The 27870-nt window shown below is 41.8% G+C and overlaps 1 protein-coding gene and 1 non-coding gene across 7 annotated transcripts in view; one reads left to right on the top strand and one right to left on the bottom strand.

Moving 5' to 3' along the window:
- The window catches only part of SATB1 (SATB homeobox 1), a 150214-nt gene that overhangs the window by 61056 nt on the left and 61288 nt on the right, over positions 1–27870 (top strand). For all 6 annotated transcript variants that reach the window (XM_066627516.1, XM_066627519.1, XM_066627518.1 and 3 more), the window contains 2 exons: positions 19691–19802; positions 22560–23014. In XM_066627516.1, coding sequence (XP_066483613.1) covers positions 19691–19802; positions 22560–23014 — 567 coding nt within the window. The remainder of the gene's footprint in view (positions 1–19690; positions 19803–22559; positions 23015–27870) is intronic.
- LOC136654719 (5S ribosomal RNA) lies at positions 993–1111 on the bottom strand. Its single transcript, XR_010794614.1, has one exon. It is a non-coding gene; the product is annotated as a 5S ribosomal RNA (ribosomal RNA).

Below are 27870 nucleotides of genomic sequence, written 5' to 3'. Positions count from 1 at the left end.
GGTGGCATTTTCCAAGTAGCAATCGAGTACCTGTGCGTTAACAATGAGCATAGAGTCCTCTCTGCCACTGCTTCCTCTTCACTTGCCAGAGTAAAATTTGGGGAAGGACCAGCAGGCAAGGCTAGGAGCAAGCTTCTTCAGGTTTTGATTTTTCCAAGCATTTCTGAAGAACTCTCAGAAAGACCTCGAGCTTTCCTGCAGGGTTTGCAGAGAATAGTCAGGAAAAATTAGCTAATTATGAGGCAAGCTGGGAGGGGTCTTGACCACCATAAATTGCCTATCAGTGGTTCTCAAACTTTAGCACCTGGACCCACTTTTTAGAATGAGAATCTGTTGGGACCCATCAGAAGTGATGTCATTAACCTGGGAATGATATCCTGGCCTTAAGTGACATAATCACTTAAGTAAAGTGACTTGGGACTTAAGTAAAATTTTTAACATGGTTTAACCACACTTCCATACAACACTTCCATACAACAAAATCAAATCAATTAACTAAGTAAATTAAGCTTGCAATTAGTATAAGTTTAAAAGTGTATTTAAAATAAAGAAGAACCCTCTTAACCCTCCCAAGCAGTTGCTGATCTGTTTTTTAAAAATCCCAAACATCCCAAAGGCTGCAACACTATCCAGACTTAACAGAGAGTAAGCCCCATCAACTATCATTGTCAAAAGCATATACATAGTAGCCTGTTATAAAAGTTCAGATCTGTAACATTTCCCCAAATGCAGTTGTCTAATATATTAAAAATAAAATACACATTGAAATGAATGAGGACCCACATGAAATTGGCTCGTAACCTACCTAGTGGAACTCAAGCCAGTTTGAGAAATACTGGCTTAGGTAATGTTGGGGAAGTGTCCACCACCCCATTTCATTTAGCCAGGATGATATTGGACTTCTGTAGCTTACTTCTGTCACAATCACACTTGGCTGGAATAAAGCACATCCTTGGTACTGTGGACAGTACAAGAATGAATGAACAAGTTCAGATGTACAGCACCCGGTATTCCCAGGCGGTCTCCCATCCAAGTACTAACCAGGCCTGACCCTGCTTAGCTTCTGAGATCAGACGAGATTGGGCGCATTCAGGGTAGTATGGCCATAAATTTGTGTGACCTTTATTTTATTTTATTTTTACTTTATTTTAAATTCTTTATTTCTTCTTGTTTTACTTTGATGACTCATTTGTTGGAACATGTATTAATGCCAATAAAGGTCTCTCTAAATTTAAAGTTCAGATGTATGCTATTTAGAAATAGTTCTGGTTTAAAACATTTCTCCCTTGGTTCTCTGTTCTGTTTTGGTATTACTGAGTAAGTTTAATTCCTTGGGAATAGAAGTGTGTGATTGTGTGTATGTGGCGAGATAGCTTGTCTTCATGCCTTTCCTGCTTGATCTGTTCTAGAATGTTTAGATACTGTCTTCTTACTTGGAAGGGCTTTGGGAAAGGAACCATGGCTCAGTGATAGCGCATATGATTAGCATTTAGGTTTGAAGTTCAAACCCTGGTATCTTGGAACTTGCCTAGCTTTATGAGACTAAAAAAAAGTTTCACTTTACCAGCCACTCAAGTTTCTGTTTTTATCCTTTTTACTATGGTGGGGGGAGGGGTGTGTGGCTTCTAGAGCACTTTTTGAGCTCTATGATCATTGGATTGGGACCATTCTAGAGGCCTTGAGTCTCTCTTTGCCTGGCCTTCACGATTGTCTACTTGTGAAGCATGTTTGTTTGTGAGTAAATGTGCCCATGAGGCTCAGATCCGCTTTCCATAGGGCTCTATTCATTTTCCTCGTCAGCTTGGAGGGGAGACTGATTTCCATCTTGAGAGTTTGTTGTGGCCTGCCTTCATCAGATCTGGTGGGACTGTTCTGGTGGCATTGTGTTCCCCTTAGACTGCTCTTTAAAGTGGACTGAGGCACAGTTGCCCTACACATGAGTAAACATGCACATACTGCTCTGTTTCAGTTCCACAGGGCTCAATTTTCTTGTTGGCTATCAGCTTGTCAGTTTCGCGACCCACAGTTTGAGAACTGCTAATTTAAAGTAAACTTTTTCCCCTGACATTTTCCAGAAAAGTTTCCTTTCTACAGTCTATTGCAGGGGTGTCCAAAGTTTTTGGCAGGAGGGCCACATCATCTCTCTGACACTGTGTCAGGGGCCGGGGGGGAAAAAGAATTAATTTACATTTAAAATTTGAATAAATTTACATAAGTTTACATAAATGAATATATTAAAGATGAACTTATATGAATGAATGAAGGTCTTGCAATAGCTCAAGGCCTATAAAAGGCCCTGCACAAAGCAAAGCTGGCCTTTCCTTTGCTGCTGCTACTGCACTGCAGACGTGAAACAACAAGCAGTGGAGGGAGCCCTCATCCCACAGCTCACGCGAGAGGTCAAACAGTCACCCTCACACCGAGAGCAGTTGCGTCTGGCCAATGTGGGCTCCAACAAATGTCCGGAGGGCCAGAGGCTCATTGGAAACTGGGGGCTCCCTGAGGGTCGCATTCGGAGTCCTTGAGGGCCGCAAGCTGCCCCTGGGCCAGGGTTTGGCTACCCCTGGTCCATTGCATACAAAAATTGGTCCCTGAAACCCACAAATTTAGTAGCAATATCACTGGCATGTTTGCTGTTTAAGTCCTCCAGTAGAAAATAACATGGGTCACTTTTTTTTTTTACTTTTCATACTTGTTTGTATTCCTTGCAACTGTGGGGAAAGATATCAAATTTTCCCCTTTTTAAAAAAAATCAGGAAAATATAATTCTTGATGATCAAATAAATACATTGCCTGATTTTCATTCTCTGTGAAAATGTCTCAATTTTTTTTTTTTAGGAAATTCAGGCCTCCATGCATTATAATGAGAAAAAGCTACTTTGTAGCATTCTAACATTTCCAGAGTATTTTTAAAAATGGATCAACTTGAACTGATGCCATTGATAAGAAGTGATAAGAAGGCACTGCTGTTGCAGAATCCACCCCCTTCTGGGCCTGATCCACCCTCCTACCCTCCCAAATCACCTCTCCATTCTTCCCACCCCATCCCATTTCACACCCCACCTCCTATGCAGTCTTATCTGCAGCTGTGGGCATCCCCAGACTGTTGCCGCACTGACCCCTCTGGTTGCCACCTCTAGTAGCAGCGAAGCTGCATTCTCCAGCATGTTACATTTGTGACAGCAAGAACATGCAATTGTAACTGGGAGACAGGGTTGGGCCGTAAGTATTATCATGCCCATATTACAACTGGGAAACTGAAGCTGAGAGAGTGGCTTTCCTGGGGGCCTTAGCGAGATCATGCTAGAGGCCAGATTTGATTGGAGGACGTTCCGATGTCCTTCTTAGCCACTATTTACATGAACTACTTAAACGTTGCTGTTCGTTTCAAGAGAAGCCAGCAGTAAGACTTTTCCTGTACTGTACCATTTCAAGATGTTTTGAATGCTCTCCTACATTGTATAAATTCTTCCTATACAAGAAACATACTGGATCAGGTGAGTCTAAGCTAAACTCAAGTCTTGTTGTTGGTTAAATTCCTGACATGTGCTTTACCCCTTTTCAGTAGAGACTTTATATTTTAATGTTATAATAAATGTTAGGATAAAGTATGATGTAAAAATATAGATACTATGAAACTAATTACATATTAAATGTGCCTTATAAATAAGATGATGATTTTTGGTATTCCTCATTCTGCCACATTTTACAATTTTGTTGTTTGTACACTGATACAACCTTTTCCTCCAGAGAGATTACGTGGGAAGTGTCCCTTAGAAAGGATAGCTTAGCTTAAGTAATATATCCTATTTTGGATCTACCTGTTTCAGATTGTATATGTGTGGTACAGTTGAGGTGCTACAGCATTGGGAAGAAGAGGTATCTGGTTGTATCATCCAAGCATACATGCTCGCCTGCTCTTACTCACTGTCTTGTTTTTAGTGATATTTTAAATCTCGATTTTGGTCTCTGCCAAGGATCATTTTTATCTCATTGGATCTGTTTGGGGAAAGTCTAGGTTTGCTGGAAAAAAAATTGAAAATTGTATTTATAATTTTAATGGCACTAGGGTTTGGGACTCTATTCCATATATGTATATGCTACCATATATGTTTGTATTACAGAACATAAAAATTTCATTTTGCTTGCCCAGCTTCAAGATGGCTCTTGCACTATGGCCCAGTCCTAACCTGTGCTGTTGCAGCCAGGCTGCATGGCCGGTTCTGTATCCAGTGCAGGTTAGGAGGTGGCTGGAAGTCACAGGGATATATTTCTCCTTACCCTGAGTAACCTTGGTCTACTCAGATCTGTACCAGCTATATAGCTGGTGCTATTCCGGAAAGCCCGAGATGGGGGTTGGGATCCGGCGGAGGAGACCTCTGCTATTCCCATCCCCTCCCAGGCCTACCCTACCTCCTGGTCTGTTCTCCCCACCCCAAAACACCCCTTCCCACATGTGGAATGCCTTCCCACCACCCTCTCCCAGGCCCTGCGCTGCTTGACACCTTACCTGTCTGCATTAGCAGCCTAATAATAATAATAATACAGGTATTTATATACTGCCTTTCTTGGTTTTTATTCAAGACTTTATTCAAGGCGGTTTACATAGGCAGGCTTTATTTAAATCCCTTATTAAATAGGGATTTTTACAATTTGAAAGAAGGTTCTTTCTTTCAAGAACCACTACATTCAAGGTGTTTCATTCCGATCTGGCTTCACATTCTGGCCTTCATCCTCCCACGCTCAGAGCAGATGGAATAACTCGGCTCAGCTTGTCAGCTGCTCCAAGGTCGCACGGTGCCAGTGGCCTTGAACTGGCGACCTTGTGGATGTTATCTTCAGGCAAATGGAGGCTCTACCCTCTAGACCAGTCCTGCCCTCCAGCCTAGGGTCTGAATGCAGTGCTGGCAGGGTAGCACAGGCCGTCCCACCAGCACTGCTTGCTTGTGATTTGTCGTTGAGCACTTTATGGCACTTTTATAATGGCTCACGGTGGTGCAACAACCACTGTGCTGGTGCAGCATAAAAATAGGATTGTGCTGTCAGACACCTTTTACACCTACAAAACAGGGTTATGTGTGTAGGCCTATGTTTTAGAGGTGTTGCAGCAGAACTTTGTGGGCCTTAATTCGGGTTCTGGCTGGCTCATGCAGCAAATATATATTTGTACAAGAATTTCTCTTAAGCATCTGCTTATACTGCTGCCGTAAGCTATCTTTATTAACGTGTTTGTATTTAATTTATAAATCTCTGTTTCCGTTTTGTGTAGGAACTTTGAAATAATACTTGATAATGTTTTGTCAACGTGTCATCCAGCTGAAGGTTGCTACTGTGTCATTAAAAACAAAAGGGAAAAAGAAGGAAAAGTTAATTTGGACCTACGTAAGCCATAGCAGTGGGCAGTGATTTAAATATGCAGTAACTTTAAAGTCCAGTGCTCATACTTTCGTAGAACATGAAGAAGCAAAAGAAGCTTCAAATTTAATTTACCTCTAAGAATTGCTCAATACTTAGCTCCACCTAATATTTTTCCTACAATGTGTGAATTTTGTTATATCTGTCACTACATAACATAAATTGCCATCCTTGATTCTCTTCTTGCGGTTATCTTGCCTCTTTTTATTTCTGACTTTCCTTATGTGCAAAATTGGAGTCAGACATGGAATACACACTCTCTCCCCCTTGAGCTATTTCCCTCTCTCTTTCTTGGTTTGCCTTAACTGTTTAGCACTGCATCTGTATGGATGCTAATATGGTCAACGGTAACTAAGATTCCTCTCTTATCCTATGCATGCCTACTCCGAAGTAAGTCCCATTGTGTTCAATAGGACTTACTCCCTGGTAAGTATGTATAGGATTGCAACCTTAGAACCCAGTCTTAAGGGCTCTGAGCACCGGCGCTGGGTGTTCAGAGAACCATTCATGTGGGGAGTGTCAGACCTGGGCCCTGTGCTGGCCAGATGCTGCCCAGACCAAGGAAAGCAAGACAGCAGTAAGGACTTTTGGGGCAGGGGGGGTGTTCTGGGGCATGGGGGGAGAACTGGGGCAGGAAGAAGGTGGGACTGATGGAGCTGTTCCAGTGCAAACTTGAGAAGTTCCACTGCAGGGCCTGGGGCCAAAAGTCCCCTTCCTCTGAGGAGACCTCCAGTTGCCTTAGCGATGCTGCTGGATACAGCACTAGCCATTTTGGCGACTCCTGAGTATAGGATTGGGCTGTTAATCAGCCATGGCTTAAAGCAGTATTACAAACTAAAAGGAGAAAATTCTGCAATCCTGGGTTCTATTTTTGCAAACCATGGCTTTAAGGGAGTTACATTGCAGAATCCACACTAGAGCTAATAATGTTGTGGCATGTTTTTTTTTCTTTTTCTTGTATTATGGTAAAGCCACCTACTATACATCTTAGTCTTAGTGCAGTGTTTGTTATTATACTCTGGGAAGGTCATAGGTGTAATAGAGAGGCAAATAATTTTAGGGTAGAGCAATCAGCAACTGATTTTTTTCATCACAGTGGTAAATATGACATAAGAACAACCCAGCTGGATCAGGCCATAGGCCCATCTAGTCCAGCTTCCTGTATCTCAAAGCGACCCACCAAATGCCCCAGGGAGCTCACCAGATAACAAGACACCTGCATCCTGGTGCCCTCCCTTGCATCTGGCATTCTGACATAGCCCATTTCTAACATCAGGAGGTTGCACATGCACAGCATGGCTTGTAATCCGTAATGGATTTTTCCTCCAGAAATTTGTCCAGTCCCCTTTTAAAGGCATCTAGGCCAGATGCCATCACCACATACTGTGCCAAGGAGTTCCACAGACCAACCACACACTGAATAAAGAAATATTTTCTTTTGTCTGTCCTAACTCTCCCAACACTCAATTTTAGTGGATGTCTTCTGGTTCTGGTGTTATGTGAGAGTGTAAAGAGCATCTCTCTATCCACTTTATCCTTCCTGTGCATAATTTTGTATGTCTTCATCATGTCCTCCCTCAGGTGTCTCTTTTCTAGGCTGAAGAGGCCCAAACGCCGAAGCCTTTCCTCATAAGGAAGGTGCCCCAGCCCAGTAATCATCTTAGTCACTCTCTTTTGCACCTTTTCCATTTCCACTATGTCCTTTTTGAGATGTGACGAGCAGAACTGGATGCAATACTCCAGGTGTGGCCTTTCTGTGGACAGAAATCATCATGGTAGAAAGTGTATCAGAGTTAAGTGTGGTTTAGTATATAGCTAGATATGGTACAGTACTGTCATAGTGAAACTGTTGTGCTTTACGCTGGACCGGGTCAGATGACTCTGAGAACAGTAGTTTATTGGACTGTGAAAGCTCAAACACTCTTCTCCCCCCCCTTATCTTCTTCACTCTAGCACACACAATTCTGCTGTTGGGCATTCTTGTTAGACCTATTTATTTTGGCTGGCCTTTAAAAAAAAACCGGTTTCTTTTCTTTTAAATCGTCATTTTGAATAATTTTATCTGCTGCTTTTGTCCTTAAGATTTTCTTTTTACTTTTGTATCTCTATCTTTGTGTTTCATAATTTTAGGTTTTGTAAGCCTCATAGTGTGTAACATTGTCTGGAAAAGTGGCAGTTAAATTCAAAGATCAAACAGCAGCCCAGCACTCTGTCTGAACTTGGAGCTGCTCCAAGTTCAGAAGACATGTAGAGCTGTTTAAAGTAACCAGAAAGTTGTTGCTGTTCAAGCGGAGGAGATAAAGGAGGAGGAGAAAGTAGCTGATGAACTTGAGAGGCTTTGGCAGGGCCTCCAAGAGGAATTTCATCATTACAAAGTTTCTTTGGGGCCCCTTTCCAAAGGGGGAGGGAAGAGATAAAACAGGGATGGGAAGAATTGGGAAGAGAGGGATGAAATGAGTTAGGGGGAGATTGGCAACATCCAGAAAGGTCTCTGGAGCCCAGGTCTGCTGGCCTTCCCTATGCAAAGCCCAGGTCTACCTGCCTGATAGATCTAGTCTCCTGGTCATCCTGATGTCCATCTTTTGCTCTCCAGTAGGCCAACTGGGATCCCAGGAAATTTCTGGGCCCCCTCCATTTGCTCCTGGTTCTTCTTTTTGACACTGTGCCCAGGTAAAATTTACTCCCTGCACCCCATTCTCATGGACCCTGGGCTTTGGCTCTCATTCACAACGTGTGCTGGCCCACTGAGTATGAGGCTCTTACTGCCTCTTAATAGTCTGCCTATATATCTTTTTATTTATAGAAGTTCCTAGCCATGAAGCCACATTCTACTCTTTAATGGTAGGTTCACAGGCTGAATCATTCCAGCTTTCCATTTTGCTGGAAGAGTTTATCATAGAATGTTGTTGATACTGTAATGCAGAACATTATGTGCCATTTGTCATTGTTTATGCTGTTAATCCTTCCCCTACCCAACAACACCCTCTCCCCACCTACAGACTGCCCTCCCACCATCCTCCCCATGTATCCATGCCACCCAGCACAATCTTACCTGGTCCAGCTGGGGCTGGGTTGAGATGTGGCAGCAGCAGGCTGGTACATGGAATGGCTATTGCTGCAACCTGCGTGGGGTGGGGGTTACAGAGGTCTCCTCTGGGTGAGGGAGCAAATCTTCCCTTACCTGGGAGTAAGTCTCCAAAATGCAGCGGGAGTCTACTCAGATCCACATTAGCAAATTCATTGGTGCAGGTCCATGTAGAGATCAGGTCTGGGAAAAGGGCTAGGATTCTGCTGTTGCCCCCCTTCCCCTCTCCCCATCACCCTGTTCTGTCCTCTCCCACCCTTGGCATTGCCTCATTCTGCCCTCTCTTGCCCCCATTCGGCTCTCCCCTCCCCATCATGTCCTGCCTCCATTAACATCCTACCTTCATGACCTGGTCCAGAGTGATTCTCCAAAAGGCATGGGAAGGCTCTGGTCTTCCTATCACTCTCTGACAGCGTATGACTGCTGTTGTAAGGCAGCGCTGGTGGGACACTAGTTCCATCAGTGCTAAGATCCCATAGGATGCAGCTGTAACTTATTATGTAGATATTTTAGATTGTAATAATAATACAGTACCTCTAGTAAATATTACTATTACTACATGATTTACAAATTCTAAACTACAATTTGTTCTCAGCTTAAGTACTGTATTTCCATCCCTCCATACTGATGTTACTCTTCTGAAGTGATGTACTGTACAGTATTTGCTGTTTCATCTTTGCTGAACTTCCCCCTCTGTTTGTTTATATAATCTATTAATTGTATCTTTCCAAAAAACATATTTAAATAATAACATCAATACAATTATATCTCTTGAGCTGATACCTTATACCTCTTAAGCAGATTTACATGAAATCATGTGAATTCCGTACATTGCTACCCTTGCAATAACTCCCATTAAACTAATTAGGACTTACTTCTGAGTAGACATGGCTTGATTGCACTGTTGGGTCAGTACAAGATTATTGTGTTGGTTGACTTCACTGTGTTCCTGTGGATTGTATGTGTGGGAAAGACTTTTCTGAGGTTTTAGAAAAATAATCTAATACACCTATTCCTGAGGAGTAGTTGCAGTACCATGTTTCAGGTCATTCTTCATTAGGAGAAAAAATATGGAAAATCTGCTTTTTGGTCTTTTTCTTGTGCCTAGTGACCAGATACTTGAGTGATTGTAATTCTAGTGTCATATAGACTCACTACAAATGAGCATCCAAACCATAGAATCTCTTATATGGTCCAGCAGATAGATAGATATAGATATCTCTCTCCCTCCCTCCCTCCCTCTCTCCCTGGTATTTTTCCCCAAATTCTACTGAAAGCAAGTTGGAGACAAACCAAGGAGGTAATCTAGAGGCACATTGCCACATATTCACCTCTTATCTTTACAACCTGATTCTATCTTGTTCCTCACTCAGGGTGCAGGGCCACTGTATATCGCTAGCTGGCTGGGGATCAGGCCAGCTGGGAAATGTAAGTAAGTAAAAACATTTATTTTTGTTACAGTCTCTGGATAGTTCCATATGGGACTCTTCAAATGTATGTCAGCCCTTTTGCTGACATAAATCTAAGAAGACTGCCAGGGGCATGTCAGGCTCTGAGTAAAGGTTTGGATATGGTGGATATCAGTGCTGCTGAGATCCACCCCCAGTCTGGCTCCATCCTGCTCCCGATTCACCCGCATCACTGGCAGAATGTTGCCAGAGGCCAACCTGGTGGGCAGTGCTGGTGGCGTGCAGCCTCTTGGTCATTGTACCTGCAGCAGCACTCTGAAGACCAATGGAGAGGCTGTTGCCCCCGCATACTACACACGTAGGTTTGGGTTACTAATGAGCAGGTTTTCCAGGACTTTGTAGTATTCAAAACATTGGCAAAACCTGTTTGATCACAGATGACAGTGGAACAAATGGAATGCATTTATAATGATCACTGTGTCATACCTTGTTCAGTACTTTTAAAAACTACTGCCTATTTCCAACCTTGTTTGCTGTTGGAAGTTAACTTTCTGCATGGCTAAAAAAACCTTGCATTATTGGAAAGTCAAGAGACCTGTAAATGTTTGATGTTAACTCCTGTTTAGGAATTAGAAACATTGTTTCTAGCCCTTCCTTTCTGCTTCTCATTTCCTATTTCATTTTTCCCCAAAAACTTTTAAGGGTATGTCACGTCAATTCATAATGAATGAAGTTCATAGCACAGCAAGCTAATCACTGAAGACAAGCCCCATTCATTTGTGTGTGTTCTCGGCTCCACCTTCAGTAGCAGCCCCTTGTGACCTGAAATTAGCAACCTCCCTCCCTCCATGTTAAGGGGTGCTGCCAGAACTATGTATTGCCCCTTCCCAAGTGCCCCTTCTCAGTTGGGCATATGGAAGTGCTTGTGACTCATGCATGAGAAAGTTGGAACCTTGTAATTTGTAATTAAATCATGCATGCCAGTCATATACTGGTGCTTTACAATGTCTACATATGCAGTCATTACTGGGGAGCAAGCAAGAATGGGATTGTCTTTGAAACCCATATAGACATAGATTAACAGATTTTTTTCATAGCAACCAGCTACAGATTTATCTTCAGAAAATAGTTAAGAAGAAGATGGGAGAGGTTTGGAAAATCTGCAGAATCTGCTATGACCTTGCATCCATTTCCTAAGTGAAACCTATGAATTTACTGTAAATAGACTTGCCCTGAAGTGACTTAGGGCACAATCCTAACCAGGTCTACTCAGAAGTAAGTTCTCTTTTGTTCAGTGGGGCTTACTCTCAAGAAAGTGTGGTTAGGATTGTAGCCCAAATTTGATAGTTCACACTATTCCAATACCATCTATAAGAATGTACCACATAATTCATCTTGCCTACATAGTTCCTTGCTACAGAAGTTACTGAAGTGTCATGAGACCAGACCATGGCAAAGTGGTTCCCACATTACTCTGATGCCTGTTCATAACTGTCTGCTTTGAGCAATAGTGACCTTTGGTAAATGGCTGTATCTGAGGGAAGGGGGCTATAATTCAGTGATGAAGCATACTTGTTTCGTGTGGAAGGTCTTGAGTTTCTGTTCCTGGGATCTCCAAGTAGGGCTGAGAAAGGCCCCTGACTGAAACTCTGGAAACCCACTGCCAGTCAGCATAGGACAGGGGTGTCAAACCAGTTTCATACAGAAGACTGGTTAGCATTTGTGCTGCCTGCTCTGTGCCAGAAATTAAGCAGATCTAGAAACAAAATCTAGACATCTCTAGAAATAAGCACTTCCTTGTTGCAGAGGAACTCATTAGTTGCAAATGACAGAAGAGAAGATGTGCAAATCTTGTTCATATTTTCAAGGTATAAGAGAGCCCAATTATAATGGGGAGTGGGTTGGATAAATTGCCTCCAGGAGGCACATTCCGCCCATGAGCCTTATCTTTGATACCCCTGGCATAGACAATGCCAGACTAGATGGACTAATGCAGTGGTTTTCAGACTGGGTCGTAGTGATGCCCCAACCTGAGAGCCCTGGCCTCTTTTCCCTTAAGGGGCGGGGGCAGGGGGAGGCAGGATGAGGACAGCGATGCGATCCCCAGGATCATGCCACTCAGGGGGGCTGCAGGGACTGGAATGTACTCATCAGTCCCTGCAGCAGCCTGTCGGTGGTGCGGAGAGCCATAATGCCGTTGTACAAATCGATGGTAAGGCCACACCTGGAGTATTGTGTCCAGTTCTGGTCGCCGCATCTCAAAAAAGACATAGTGGAAATGGAAAAGGTGCAAAAGAGAGCGACTAAGATGATTACGGGGCTGGGGCACCTTCCTTATGAGGAAAGGCTACGGCGTTTGGGCCTCTTCAGCCTAGAAAAGAGACGCCTGAGGGGGGACATGATTGAGACATACAAAATTATGCATGGGAAGTATAAAGTGGATAGAGAGATGCTCTTTACACTCTCACATAACACCAGAACCAGGGGACATCCACTAAAATTGAGTGTTGGGCGGGTTAGGACAGACAAAAGAAAATATTTCTTTACTCAGCGTGTGGTCGGTCTGTGGAACTCCTTGCCACAGGATGTGGTGATGGCATCTGGCCTGGATGCCTTTAAAAGGGAATTGGACAAGTTTCTGGAGGAAAAATCCATTATGGGTTACAAGCCATGATGTGCATGTACAACCTCCTGATTTTAGAAATGGGCTATGTCAGAATGCCAGATGCAAGGGAGGGCACCAGGATGAGGTCTCTTGTTATCTGGTGTGCTCCCTGGGGCATTTGGTGGGCCGCTGTGAGATACAGGAAGCTGGACTAGATGGGCCTATGGCCTGATCCAGTGGGGCTGTTCTTATGTTCTTATGTTCCCCAGGTCATCAGCAGTGAAGGTGGAGCGATCGTGCTCCACTTCTGCAAAACTGGGAGTGGAGTACGATTGCTCCACATTCACTTCTAACTAGCTGGGTAGCCCTGCAGATGCTCGCGCAAGGCTCCCCACACCCCCAACAGGCTGCTGCAGAGACTGGAGAGTGCATCCCAGTCCTTGCAGCCCCCCAGAGTGGCACGATCCTGGAGATCATGTCGCTGCCTTCCCCCCCCCGCCCCCACTACCTACCCCCGCCTCCGCAAGAACTTACAGCGGTGCCGATTCTCCTAGAGAGTTTGAAAACCTCTGGACTAATGGTTTGATTTGGTTTAAGAAAAACGTATTTATATGTTCAACAATAGATGGTTAGAATGCAGTTCTTAAGAACAATATTATAATGCATTACCCAGGCAGGACTCCATTCCAGGGTATGACAAACTTAAAACATTGCTGGTTGTTTTTAAAAGAAAAATTCTACCGTTTGACTGTAAGTTACTGACCCAAGTGCAGATATTTTGAGTGTTTGCAATGTGTAGTTTGTGCAGTATTAGGAAGGTAAAATAAAAATAAGAAGAAAAATGACTTTTTGGGTTAAAAAGTATTTAGCAACTAATGTCATTGCAGGTTCTGAGACCCAGCATGGAGGGGGAAAAATCTTGCAAGGACAGTGACACACTCAGTTTTGTGTGGCTGGGTATCATTCTGTAAGGAATAACTTCAGACAGATGTTTCTTTAGCAAAGAAAAGCCAAGAAAATAACCTGCTGACAGTGGGTTGCATTGTAACAAACTTAATCCTTACGCACAGCCCAATCCTATGGGGTTGCTTGCCCTAGCGTGCAGCTGCACCAAAATGGGCTGTGCTGCAAGCAATTGGTGGGAGGGGGAAATTGATTGGGTGGCTGCAGCAGTCCTGAAACCTATGCACGTTTATATTTGGTTTAAGGTGCAGATTTTTACTTTTAAAGCTCCTAACAACTGCAGCCTTGCATGTCTTGCAGAACCTCTCTCCATAACTCCCCTGTTGAGGTCTTCTGAAGTAACCTTAATGCATGAGAGAGCAGAAGAACAGCATCTCTGAGGCCTTAGAATTTATTTCCTGTTAGTATCAGTCAATGCTTCTTTCTAGGTCCTTTAGAAAGGTGTAGAAAGTCATTTAAGGGTGCATGAGGCAGTTTCTAGCCCGATGATTATTTTTTAATATGTTTTAATTCTATTTGAGCGTAAGTGTGTTTTAGAAGTCAAGTTAATGACGTTAGTGGTACACTAATTTGTTTTATTTATTTTGGATAATAGTGTGTTCGTGCGTGTGTATTAATATTAAGTTTTGCCTGTTTCCTTTTGGTACCGCCTTGCATTATGTATTTAACTGAGGTGTAGGGTTTATTCTTCCTTTCTCTTCATCTGCATGGTCTCCAGCCCAGTCAGAGTAGATTTATTGGTTTTCTCTTAGTGGTATGTACAATGGGAGACGCCGCCACCTCACTGAATTTTCTCTGCTTCTTGTCCTCTTGGCAACTGTAATTTTGTGATTAGCAACTTGGGCATGTTCCTCCATAAACTTTGTTTGAAGATGGAATTAGGCACATCTTAGTTCGGATATTTCCCAGGAACATTATGTTAATATTCATCATTCCTTCATGTGATGCTGTCCAGCATGTAGGTTACCTTCCAGGATTGAAAAAATTGTGTGAGGGGCTAACTTGAGCAGTTTGGGGTTTTTTGCCTCTTGGATACACTCTGGGAAGCTGAAATACATGGGGCGCAATCCTAACCCACTTTCCAGCACTGGCGTAGCTGTGCCAGTGGGGCATGTCCTGCATCCTGCAGTTGGGGGGCAGTCACAGAGGCCTTAAGGTATGGCAGTGCTTGTTCCCTTACCTTGAAGTTGCATTACCCTTATGTCATTGCTGGAAAGTAGGTTAGGATTTGCACCCATGGTGTCTCCAGTTGGTGATCTTTCTCTGCAGTAGAGATTTTGTACTAACGTGTAAAATGGACTTTCTTTATATCTGTGAATGAGAATTTATAGAAATGGGAACAACCTTTTAAAAGTTCATTTGAGGGGAAGAAAAGAAACCAGTAGTTTGACAGATTGTTCAGTAAATGTCCGTTTTATTGGGAATTATAAAAAATAAGGTGCTTAACACTGCTGTGTCATTAATATGGTACATTAAAAGGTTACTGTCAAGATAATGTTTCAGTTCTTAAAATTGACTGTGAGGGTTTATGGGCAGTGCTCTTAATATTCTGCTGAGAAGATAGGGTATCTTTTAACTTGCAACTTGACAAAATCATTATGTTGTTATAAGGCTTCTTGTGAAGAGCTTGATTAATGTTCAAGCATAAATAAAACCTTATTTGAAAATAAAAGGAAAATTTGACTTGGTCTGCTTATGGCAAACTTAATTTAACAGATGCTGACTTATGTGCAAGGTGATGGTGTGGAAAGAGTGTTAGAATACTGAAAAATTTACCTTTTTAATTCTTTCAGTGTCTTCCTCCAAGAGCATGCTATTTCAAATCATACTTTATTTTCAATGGATAAAAAAATAAATCCCTTAGCTGAAATTAATTAGCATTCATAATCCCAATACCATGTTTTTGGGTATTTGTGAGATCTCCATTTTTTAAAAAAGATGTTTTTAACTCCTTGAAATGTGTTGCAACACACAGATGGGAAGAAAGAAGAGAAACTCTTTAGCAAGCTCTGTGTGTAAAAGGAATATTGCATCTTGCACACTTCTGATTACCCTGTATAAACAGTTTTTGACATCTGTCTTTATAGTTTTCGAGGAGAGGAAGACTTTGTTAAAAGAACGATTTTTGTATAGCAGTCACCATTTCAGTCTTGCTTTACCTGTATTATGAAAGCAGATGGTCTGCATGTCTTTTGAATATTTATAACTATCAAAAACAATCTCTTGCTATTCACCCTTAGGCTTATGAGATGTCAGGACTGTTCTAGTTGGGGAAAAAATCATCTTGGGTGTTTACAGAAAGAGGATTACATTAAGCTGAAATGACTATACATTTTCCAGTTTAATATTTGTCCATCAGCTGTTTAATCGTATTTAGATAATTGTGTAAATAAGTTGTTGTAGCCCTTGCCCCTTGCGCTGATCGAGCTTGAAAGCTTCAAGCACCCATGAGCCAGTTGTATAAATGGTTCATTTTTTTTTTTTTTTTTTTTTTTTTTTGAGATCTAGTTTAAACAATCGGAAAGGGCTATGAAAGTTTTTGGGTATAATAGTTTGAAAGGGTTCATTTCATACACACGCAGCCTGACATATAGGTTCACGTGATTGTTTTTAGAGAACATCTGTCCCAGGAGTTGCATGCTAGGTCAGTTAGCAAGCTTTTGTTCTATGTAAATATTGCAGTGCGTATCTTCTTTGATGAGGTTGCTCCTTAGTTCCTGTTAAGGATGTGTTAGAATAATACTTAAGGTATAAACCTTAAAGGTGATGGATAGGGATTTGGAGACAGCGGAGGATAAATGGTGTTTTGACCTGAAGCTGAGCAATCACAGATAACAGATTTTACAGTGGCTCATTGATTTGGCAGCAAAGCATGAGCAGTTTTGGTTTAGATGAATGAATTGACCTGATTAATGCAGGTTTATTTTTTGTTTTGTTTTGTTTCCCAGAAAGAACAACAATGGACTTTTAATCATAATCATAAACCATTTTTGATCAGGCTGATGAGAGAGTTTCGACAGGTCATAGCTAAGAATTGTCATCCTAAAGCTGTTCTATTGATTGCTGAAGAAAGGATCAAATATGATAGTCTTTTTCACACCTAGAAAGAAACCACCTCTCCTCATCTACTAAGCAAACAATTAGAACATAAATGCTGACTGATTACTGAGAATGTTTTAGTTTTTTGTTCTTTAAAGGTATAAATATATATATACAAAATTGCCTGAGTGCCCCCTTATCCCACCTTACTGGAGGACAGGATTCAGAATTTGCAATTCATTTTAAAGCTATCTAGATGAACCAAAGATGAACTTTAGAAAAAAATTCAGTCCCTATTGCCACACAGTTATGGAAGACATAATTATAAATAATGCATTTGGCTGGAAAAGAAAGCTCAGGCTGTGGCAGATGGTATCATCCCAGTGTAGTGGGGCTTTTGCAAAGGTGGCAGCTTTTCACATCAGATCTTCATCAGACTTTCAGAAAAATAACTACTAGGGCAGTGCATGTAGAAATTGGGCACTTTCTGATCTCGTAGAATTCAAGTAATATTGCAAGAGAGATTGAAAGATCTATGGACTGTTGAAATAAATTCTCTTAGTTTTCACCCTCTTTTTCAGAAAGAGCAAACACTTATACCAGGTTCTAAATTACGTTAAACCAGTCAACATGAAAAAAAATAAATGGAGGATCCATAGCTGTATTCCTGTTTAAATCTTTTTGCCTACCAGTCAATATAGGTTAACTTATTGGCTGAAAGAAAAATGCCGTATCATACTCTTTAAAACCGAGATATAGAGGAATCTCAATGTGAATCTTTTAAATAGATGGCAGGGTTGTACTCAATGGAGAATGGTATGTTTGGAAGACAATACATATGTGAAAAAGTATTTTTAATGTGAAATTGAATGCACACAAGGTTGTCTGGTAAAGCATTGACAATAGTAATCTTTTTAGCTGTCTTTCTGATGTGATACTAAGCTAATATATGGTAACAAAACTGGCAACTATCTTATAGTTTTGAAATGAATGAATACAGGTTTCTTTGACATTTTGATCTTGGTGCCTTAATTTTGGCATTTCCGTGTTCTACTTCCTTGTAATGCTGCTAACACTATAGCTGGCATTTATTGGTCCATTATTTTTCACCTTGACAGATTCATAAGAAACTGGTAGCAATGCAAAGAAAGTAGTTCTTTGATCAAGTCCCATTGGTTCATTTTAATGATTATGATTAGATAAACTGCATTCCTACACACACTTAACTTAGAGTACGTCCCATTGAATTCAATATGGCTTACTTCTGCAAAAGATTGTGCTGCCTTCTTACCCACACTTGTAGAGATGGGGAAGAGGTGCCACACTGTATAATACCATACTATGAAAGGAGAAAGAGGGTTGTAAACCAGAGCAAATTGCTGCTGTCCTTTGGTATACCTTGGGTCAGAAGGGTAGCTGAAACTATAACTGAAGTATTCTACTGGGGCTTTAGTACAACAAGGCTTAACCACTGTAACTCTAGAAAATCTCAGTGTTACTTGCTGATGTTAGAACCATATAGATTAATCTTACTTGTATCAAATTGACATTGTTCCTTGCCTATATTAAGTATTCTTTGCTTGATTATGAAAAATAAAACAGCACTTGATTAGTGAAGAAATCAAGGGCATGTAAGGGGGCATAAAATAATTCTAGAAATACATTCTTAATAGAAACTCAGCTAGAGAAATTTGGGCTTTGCAGAATCAGATAGTGTTGAAATGAATATAATAACATAAATTATAGTAGTTGACTTCAGTGAAACTAAGGCAATCATGATACAATTCCAACCTTGTTATACAGATTTTTTATATGCGGATTTGACTCAACACAAATGGCCACTGCAAATGAGAAGGAATGTGCTGATCCCTGGAGAAGGGGAAAAATGCATCCTTTTAAAATCACAGTTTTAAAAACTGCTTTTTACTGTTGTAGAGAGACAGTCATGCAAGTGATTACAGGTATAACCTAATTATCCACAGATTTTTCTATCTCAACATAATAATAATAATACAGGTATTTATATACCGTCTTTCTTGGTCGTCAGATTTCTCCTCAGACTTTATTCAAGGAGGTTTACATAGGCAGGCTATTTAAATCCCCGTAGGGATTTTTACAATTGAAAGAAGGTTCTGTCTTTCAAGAACCACAACATTTCAGATGTTTCTTTCTGATCTGGTTTCACTTTCTGGCCTCCATCCTCCCACGCTCAGAGCAGATGGAATAACTCGGCTCAGCTTGTCAGCTGATTCAAGGTCGCACGGTGCTGGTGGCCTTGAACTGGCGACCTGCGGATGTTATCTTCAGGCAAACGGAGGCTCTACCCTCTAGACCAGAGTACCCTTTAAATTAAAGGAAAACAGTCCTTTAACAATAGCCTCATTAATGCTGACAATCCATCAATCATTCTGTCTCCAGGCACAAGGCAAATCCCTCCCTTCCCCCTGAGCACATGAAAGAAGGCTAAATGGCAGTGATTACCACTTCCATTCTTTCGCCCTCACTTTTGCCCTCACTGAACCTCCTCACTGAAGGTCAGGATTGCTGCCTTCTAGTGAAGCCTAAGCTTCTGGAGAGAGACTGCCTCTGTGTGCATTTCAAAAGGTCAGGAAGGCTGTTTTTAAAGTCACCAGAGCAAAGGGACTTTGCTTTTTAAATTTATTTGCTTTAGTGCATTTTTTGCCATCCACATGAGTTCTGGGAACAGGACCCATGTGAATAATGAGACTCAACCGGTATTATGAATAGTTTTTATGCATACATGTCATTTTTCTATACAGGTGTGCATGTAGGTATCAATCATTTGCGAAGATCATTCAAGTTTTAATTTGGGGGCAGCCACGTCGCATGACGACTTCCAGAAGTGTCAAAACCAAAACTTCACAAAATCATATAGTAGAACACGTCATTCCTGCATGCATGCTTGTATAGAAAAAAGGGTGAGAATGAAGTATCCTGAGGAGCTGATGGGCAATGCCAGATACCTGGCAATGAAATATTGCATCATTTGTGCTGGAGACGCTATTCTGATGTTTCTGTCAACTATACCAACTCAACTATCTGGGCTCTAAGAAATTAAAATTCAATATGGTGTTGAGATTAAAAATATTACCAATCAAATAATTAAAATAACTTCTTTTGTTAAACATCTCACTTTCCCCCCCTTCTTTTCAGAGTATGATTTCCTCCATTGTGAACAGCACTTACTATGCAAATGTCTCAGCAGCAAAATGTCAAGAATTTGGGAGGTGGTATAAACATTTCAAGAAGGCAAAAGATATGATGGGTAAGCAAAAAGATAAGAGTTGAAATGGTGGTGTCTGAATGCTTAGGATTTAATAAATATTAAGCCTGGTTTGAATTTGGCAAATATTGCATTATCTTAGTAAATATGATGAAATATCTGTTGAGCAGATGAGAAAAAGTTTTACTTTGTCACAGATCTCAGAGAGAATTGAAAGGGAAGAGGAAGGAAGCTGTATTCATGCATGAATGTTCCAAATGCCCAGGGCTTTCCCCCTCTCCCCATTCTATTTCTAACCTGCTTTTTATACATGTGATCAAAGTGGCATACAATCCAAAGTGGCATTAATCAAAAAGACTCTCCCACTAAATGTATAATGACAATAATTATTATTGTTAAATAAAATTAAAATTTTAAAATAACAAGCCAGTCTAACTTTAAAATATAAATATTCATGAATACGGGCACAGTGACAAGTGTTAGCTTCCTAATAGCTTAGAACAGCGGTCTCTAAACCACAGACTGTGGTGTTTAGAAAAAGCCATCCCCGTGCTGCTTGGCGCTTTCTGTTCCGTGCTGCAGCCTTTTATCTTTCCAGCCGATCTGATCAGAAACTTGTTCCGGGCAGCTGTTTTTGCTGCCCATTGCCCAGCAGGCTCTGTGCCCTGACTTCTGGGTAGATGTGGCCCAAAGGCTGCGGTTTGGCACTTGCTGGCTTAGAACAACGGAAGTGAATTTAATTTGTTAAACTCAGAATTTGTTCTGAGTGTTGAACAAATTTCAGATTGAAAATTTTCAACTACATCAGCACATTCATTTACCTGTGTTGGAGGTCCAACATAACTTCATTCAGGGGTCCACAAATACTAACTTGGCCAAATCGCTAGCAATTATCTGTGGTTGCCATCTACTCTTTCTTTATGCATTCATGTTTTCTGCAGATGCTTCACCTGGAGCGTATAGGTAGCCTTCCCAATGATATAAACGGTGAGGAATATTCTGCACATAGTCAGAGTAGAACATTAACATGAAAAAAGATTGTGGTTATCTAGTGCCAACTGGTCCGTTGCATGCAGAACTGATATTAGTTCAAATGAAGAAATGTAGAAATTTTTTACTTTCTTCCAGAAGCATAAGTTGTTTGCCTGAAGTTGTCTAATCCAGCAACATCTCAAGCTTCCCTATGAGATTAGCAGCCCAATCCTGAGCTGCCCACAGCACCCAGGCTTGGCTGCTCCATGACGGGCTCCTGCCGGATCCTGTGCCTCCCATGCTACATTTGTCCCCTTCCCCTGAGTAAGGGAAGCAGCCCTGCAAAGGGGCTACTCACTTTAGCACTCATGTAGAAAAGGCGCTCATGTAGGGCAAGCAGCCCTACCCTAGTGCCTGTGGAGCTTGGCTCCGCGGATCCACCTCTCCCCCTCCCCCGACACGCCTCCTGCCCACCCCCAGCCACGCCCCCATCTCCTGTTCCGCAGCCCGGCGGTCTAGGAGACCGCCGAGCTGCAGAACTCAGGCGCCTGCTGCACACCAGCCCAGCTCCAGCCAGCGCTGGGCTAGCTCCGGCGGAAGCACAGTGGTAAGTCCCACAAATGTGCCTTACAGCACGTTTGTGACTGTGGTCTGCAGCGTGGCTCCCCAGGATCAGGCTCTAAGGCTTCAATCCTAACCACACTTTCCTGAGAATAAACCTCATTGAACAAAATAGGACTTAAATCTGAGTAGACCTGGTTAGGATTGTGCCCTAAACCAGATATGCATATATATTTTCTAAGGCTGTTGAAGAGAGGCCCTACTTCAGTGACAGAGCATGTGCTTTGCATGCCAAAATCCCAGTTCAAGCTCTGGCATCTCTAGGTAGGGTAGAGAAAAATTCTTGGAGGGTTAGGGTAGAGAAACCATGGAGAGCCATTGCCTGTCAGTATCAACAATACTGAGTTAGATGGACCAATGGTTTGACTCAATATAAGGCAGCTTCCTATGTTCTATAATGTTATTAATAACTTGGCACCACTGGAAAAAAAGGAGACAAGTTCATTGTGACTTACAGTGCAACTGTATGCAAAAGTACTCGGATATAAGTCCCATTGTATTCAGTGGGGCTTACTCCCAGGAAAGTGTGTATAGGATTGCAGCCTAACTCTATCCTATTAATTTCTGTGAGATGTAGTCACTATTTTCTCATGTCATAAACTAGCCTTTACCCAGGCTTCGTGCACTGGAGAGGACACTCTGTTCCAGAACCACCATTCAGAGCGTGACACCATAGTCTTCCGAGACTGAAGGATGCCAACAAACTAGAAAAAAATAGGTAGTCAGTGCAAGGCTTAGGTTGTGCAAGACATTAGGCAGGAGCTGGACAACATAAAGTTTGACAATATGTGTAACTTCTGTTGGATTACTTCAGTCTGCTGAAAAAATCTGGACTTTGACCACAGTAATCTATCATTGGCATCCCTAGATATAAATGTCGGTAGTGAAAATCAAACAGATTGCTGCATATCCAGGTTAGGGGAGAGATACCTGCTTCTGCTCCAAGAATGAAAATGGAGAAGAGTACAGGTGATATGCGTGCTCTTTCTTGAGTGTTGCAGGTTTGCTTGAGCTTAAGAAGTTTTTTAAAAATAGAGTTTTAAAGGTGTTTACAAAAAAATACAGGTGTATATGTGAATAACTAATGAAGTTGTATATCTTGAAACAAATAGAAAATCGCAGTAGCCTGAAGGTTTTCAGCCATCTTTTATCTACCTGGAAACTATTTTATCAGAGGAAATAATCTCTCTTGCTTTCCTTCTGCAGCTGAAATGGATAGCCTTTCAGAACTATCCCAACAAAGTACCAACCACGTCAACTTTGGTCACCAGCCAGTCCCAGGGAACACAGCTGAACAGCCTCCATCCCCTGTTCAGCTTTCTCATAGCAGTCAACCATCTGTTCGGACACCACTTCCAAACCTGCACCCTGGACTTGTATCTACTCCCATTAGTCCTCAGTTGGTAAATCAGCAGCTGGTAATGGCCCAGTTGCTGAACCAGCAGTATGCAGTGAACAGACTTCTAGCCCAACAGTCCTTAAACCAACAGTACTTGAACCATCCTCCTCCTGTCAGCAGATCCATGAATAAGCCGCTGGAGCAGCAGGTCTCAACTAACACAGAGGTGTCTTCTGAAATCTACCAGTGGGTGCGTGATGAATTGAAACGAGCAGGAATCTCGCAGGCAGTTTTTGCACGTGTGGCATTTAACAGAACTCAGGTCAGACATTTCTTTAAAAAAGAGAGATTAATTTTCCCTATTTCCCCCTTTACCATTATATTATTTGCACTAACCTAGACAAGTTAGACTTGACATGATGGACACATGTTGCAAAATCGGTAGCTGCTTTAACCGTAGACTGCGATCGCAGCCACACTTATTTGAACATCAACTTAAATCATAATACTAGAAACTGTTGAGCCCAGTTAGTTGTTTCTCCCAGTATAATTTTTGTGATCTCATAACTGTTTGTTTGGGGAAGTAAGCATCTGAAAATAACATTTTACTAAGCTGTGTACAACACTGTTTAAATTGTTTCATTTGCACTCACGCATTCAGTCAGAAGTAGCTTACTCCAGCAATATGACACCGTTTATGCTTCTGAACCGTCCACAGTACCAGATCAGTTGACTCTCTGGTGAATTGATAGTGCAAAGAGTTCAGATGCCATGGGCACTAACCAATGATTCCCAAACACTTAGGGCACAAACCTAAGCAGGTCTGCTCAGAAGTAAGTCCTAGTGTGTTCAGTGGGACTTCCCAGGAAAATGAGGTTAGGATTGCAGCCTTAGCTATCACAACAATATTATTGGTATTGTATTCAAAATAAAACATTAGGGTTGCAGGTTGCAATGTGGAGAATTGACTTTTGCCTTTAATAGGACTGATGCAGTAGGAGAGCTCGCCAGCATACACCTGCTGCCCACTCTCCTCTTGGATTCTATAACTCCTCATCTTTTCCTTCCTTCTGATTGCAAAAATGACAGAATTTAAGAAGAAACAGGATGGGGGCTGCATTGGTACTATTAAAGGTTGAGGTCAGTTCTATAGATTGAAACCTGCAGATCCTAATACTCTTTGCAATTTAGGCTTTAATTGCACAAATGTCGCAGGCCCATGACCTGGATACTGGTGATACAACCACACTTCCCCTTCATTCCTGAGAAGCATAGGGATCAAGAAGCCTTTGGAAAGACAAAGCAGTAAACAAGGTTACAGTAAACAAGGAAGAAGTAAACTGTTCTTCTGCCAGAATGTCCCGCCATTTTGTGAACCTAGTAAACAAGCCAGGGAAGGAGCAGACTGAATCCCTCTGGACAAGATATACACTGATCACAGTAGTATGTACAGTAGGCTTGCAAACTGAGGCGACCCTTAAAACAGCTTGTCAAAATACCGTAGATACTCATGCATAGTACATGAAATTTTTGCCAAGTAATCAAGCTCCAATTACCACTTCACCTTACCTCCAGGTCAATCAGAGGGCAAAGCCTTTCAACTCGGAAAAGTTTCTCAAGCAGCAGGCAGGCACCAGGCAGGCAGGGCAGAGATTGTTTCTACAGCAATTGGGAAATTCCAGCCAAAGTTAACTTTTTAATCTCCTTCCTTCTGCTGCAACCTGGTTCTGGTTCTGCTTGGCAAATGCTTGCAAAGCCAGTCTGTTTTTGGAAGCACCAGGATGGGATCCTCCTTCCCAGGCTACAATTCAGTGCACCATGACTTCAGAATAACACCCATGGAAAGCAGTGGGTCTACTTCTGAGTAAAAAGGGCTGCAAATATATGCAGCTGCATCTCTCTGCTGTGCATTGAATTACTCACTCTCAGTTATGTGTTATATGCTGTATGTAGAGCTTCTGGCTTAACACACCAGACACCTTAAAGGTGGATTTGATTCATGGTTCAACCTTTTTCACTGGCATAACCCTTGGCAGCCCATTTCCATAAATTGTACCCTTCCTATTAGCAAAATGTTTGTAATTAGTAAGACATGCCCTCATCTCCTCCATACGAAAGCCGAGACTTCATGTATTCATCACAGTGTTTTCTCTTTTTATCTGTTTGGGGAACAGAAGACTCTGCCTTTGCACTGTTTTGCACCAGAAGTGTCCTGAGAAATTCTAGGTGATTGATCACTTTCCATATTATGTTTCAGCTTTTTTACTGTGCTGGTTTTCAATCACTGGTTCATACATGAATTGATGACCAAAAACTAGCTGTTGGTGGGGCTTTCACAGCCAACTAGCTACCTCCCTTCCAGGCCATGCATTCTGGAGCACGGCCTGCCTTTTTCTGCCATTATTCCATTCTTTTTCAAGTACCCCTATAGGTCCTGTTGAGTGTCCCTGGGAGTACATGAATACCAGGTTGGGAACCAGTGGTATGTTGTTTACAGTGCACTTACTCTGATAGTGTTTACAAAAAGGTGGTGAAGACCAGAATTTTAAAAAGAATAAAAATGTATCTTATGATCTTTTACTGTGTTTTTAATAAATTAGAGACTGCAGTTCTTAGGTAACAATTAGTGGTAGGTTATTTTTCAGGATCTGGCCTCGGGTGAAATCAGACAAAACTATAGTCAGACACCCCCCTAAGTTTAACCCCTGACTTATCTGAGGGTCATAGAAAATTCCATGATTGTTGGTTCAAAACTGCCCTCAACTTATCTGTGGGGTTGACATATAGGCGGGTGTCTGTGGTGCATAAAACTTATATGGTAAATGAATTTTTAAAATGGCATAAAAGAAAATGATTTCAAAATGCCATTTGTATAACTTACATGCCACAATGTGAAAGTTGAGGGGGGAAAATGGAAGATCACGGAAACGTTACTATAAAAACCAGTCATTTCAAATATAAGTTCAGGTGCAACTATGTCTATCCAGGACATCAATATTGTAATATAAAATCTTTCCCAGACCTGGGTCTACTGACCCATTTCAAACTGGCTTATGCAGATTCTGCTGTGCTTACAAGACTGATACATGAATTCTAACCCCCCAAAAGTTAGAATTTAAAAGTATATGAGATATTTGAAAAACAAGGGTAAACTGTCTAAAAATACCAAGTCACTAATTGGTACCAAGTCAAAAAATACCAAGTCAAACTGCAAAGAATTGCTCAGTGAAGCTGAAAACACTGACTTTCTGGAAAAACCAGTAAACATCGCAAAGAATGGAAGATTCCAAATTGCATTTAAATTTAAATATTATAGAAAGAATTTTAAAGTTCTTTAAAGAATTGTAAAAGTAATCAAAGGCAGAGAAGGGAGGAAAGATCTGCTCAGTTTGGGTCATTTGTGTGTTTAAGAGCGCTGTCCAAACTGTGCCCTAGGCCAGTGCAAGTCCCTTCCTCTGGACTAGGTGTTACAAAAGTGCTGGAATGCACTTCTGCACTGTTGGAGGAGGAAGGCTGGCATACAGACATGTGCCGGCCTCCGAAGGCCAAATCAGGCCCCACTGCGCTGGCGGACAGGCAAGTATGCACCGGCCTGCCTCTGCCAGCAGAGGGTTTGAGGAGGGTGGAATGGGGGTGTTGTAGGGCAGAGGGAGGGCGGGTGGTGAGTGGGCCCATGGGTGGTCCAGGCCCGGGAGGGGGTGGTATCAGGATCTGGCACTTAGGTTGAATCCTAACCCCCTTCCAGGCAGTCTGGCCAGCACCAGGCTGCTTGGATATGCGCCACCTCTTCCCCTTATCGCAGGTTGTGCCATAGTCAACCCTAACCCTCTGCTGCATACAACGCAGGCCAGCTGGCTTGCCTGCTCCAGTGCAGGATAGGATCAGGCTCCCTATTTTGGTGTGTGTACCTTTTCTATGATATTTTCTTCCATTTTGGTGAACTGTTTATTACCTTTTTAAAAACTGTAGTTTGGAGGCTCTGTGCCCTGCCTCTCTAGTATAGAAATGCACATTTCCTACTTACTTAAAAAAAGAAAAGAAAAGAGCAGCAGATCTACAAGTGAACTTCATTTTGTAGGCTGACTTCTGATCCACATCCCAACACTGGACTGTGGGTTGATTGTATGTTGGCTTTCCATTCATGCCCCGCTGAGTGATCTGTGCAGTCAGCAGCCCTGTAGTTTCAATAGCAGTCTGTGATAGATCACATTATTTAATAGGCATAGCTAGAGGGGGGACAAAACTGTAAGTATTGCAGGTGCCACAACACCTGGTGTAAGCTGCCCCCTCCCACTTGCCATTGGAGCCATTCTGGACAGCAACAGCAATACTCAGGCATTCGCTAACCGAATGGCAACTCCTGTGGGTTGTTGTCACTGCCTGGAATGGCTATGGGGACGAGTGGGAGGGGCTGCTTTCACAGTGCATTGTGGAGCCTGCAGTACTTACCATCCCCTTTGCTACACTACTGTTAATAGGTACCATTTTTACTTTGATTGCTGTGCTGTGATTCTGGGTCAGTAGTCCAAGTTTCTACATCCCAAAATTAGCCCAGGACAGCTGTTTGCCTCTTAATGAAGAAAAATGAACTTTGATTAGCTAAGGCTGATATTTTTTTTCCTCTCTTTTCACCACGCTCCTCAAACTTTTCAGTTCTTGGTAAGGATTTCTGTGACAATTTGAGAATCCTGATTCTATGGGTTTTTTTTGTTTTTTTTTTTTTTAAAACCTATTTTGCAAGCACTGTTTGATTTCTTTCAGACAAACTTGATTAGCAGGTCCCTGGTCCATGAGGTCATGGTCCATGAATACAAGGTTTTGGAAAATGTAACGATTTAATTCTTTGATAACTTTTTGAAGCAATGTAAATTGAAAATTTTTGTGATTATTTCCAGTTTTATCTTCTTTATGCATCTAGAGGAGGGGTTTTGCATTTGCTGAATTTTAATTGAGTTGACTGTGTTGGAAGAGAAACTGTAAAATTTCTCTGTATTGAATTTAAGTTTTGCTTTTGGACAATCAAGAGCAATTTGACTTAAATCTTTTTATTTTTCTTCAACTCATTTGTTTGATGCAGTCGCCAGGGCTGAAATCCTATACACAATTATTCATAAAAATAGTTACTTGGGTATAAGTTCCACTGAAGTTACTTGGGTATAAGTTCCAATGGAACTTACT

Source organism: Tiliqua scincoides, chromosome 5 (assembly GCF_035046505.1).
Source record: "Tiliqua scincoides isolate rTilSci1 chromosome 5, rTilSci1.hap2, whole genome shotgun sequence".
NCBI classification, from domain to species: domain Eukaryota; kingdom Metazoa; phylum Chordata; class Lepidosauria; order Squamata; family Scincidae; genus Tiliqua; species Tiliqua scincoides.
This window is presented reverse-complemented; position numbering and strand designations above follow the sequence as displayed.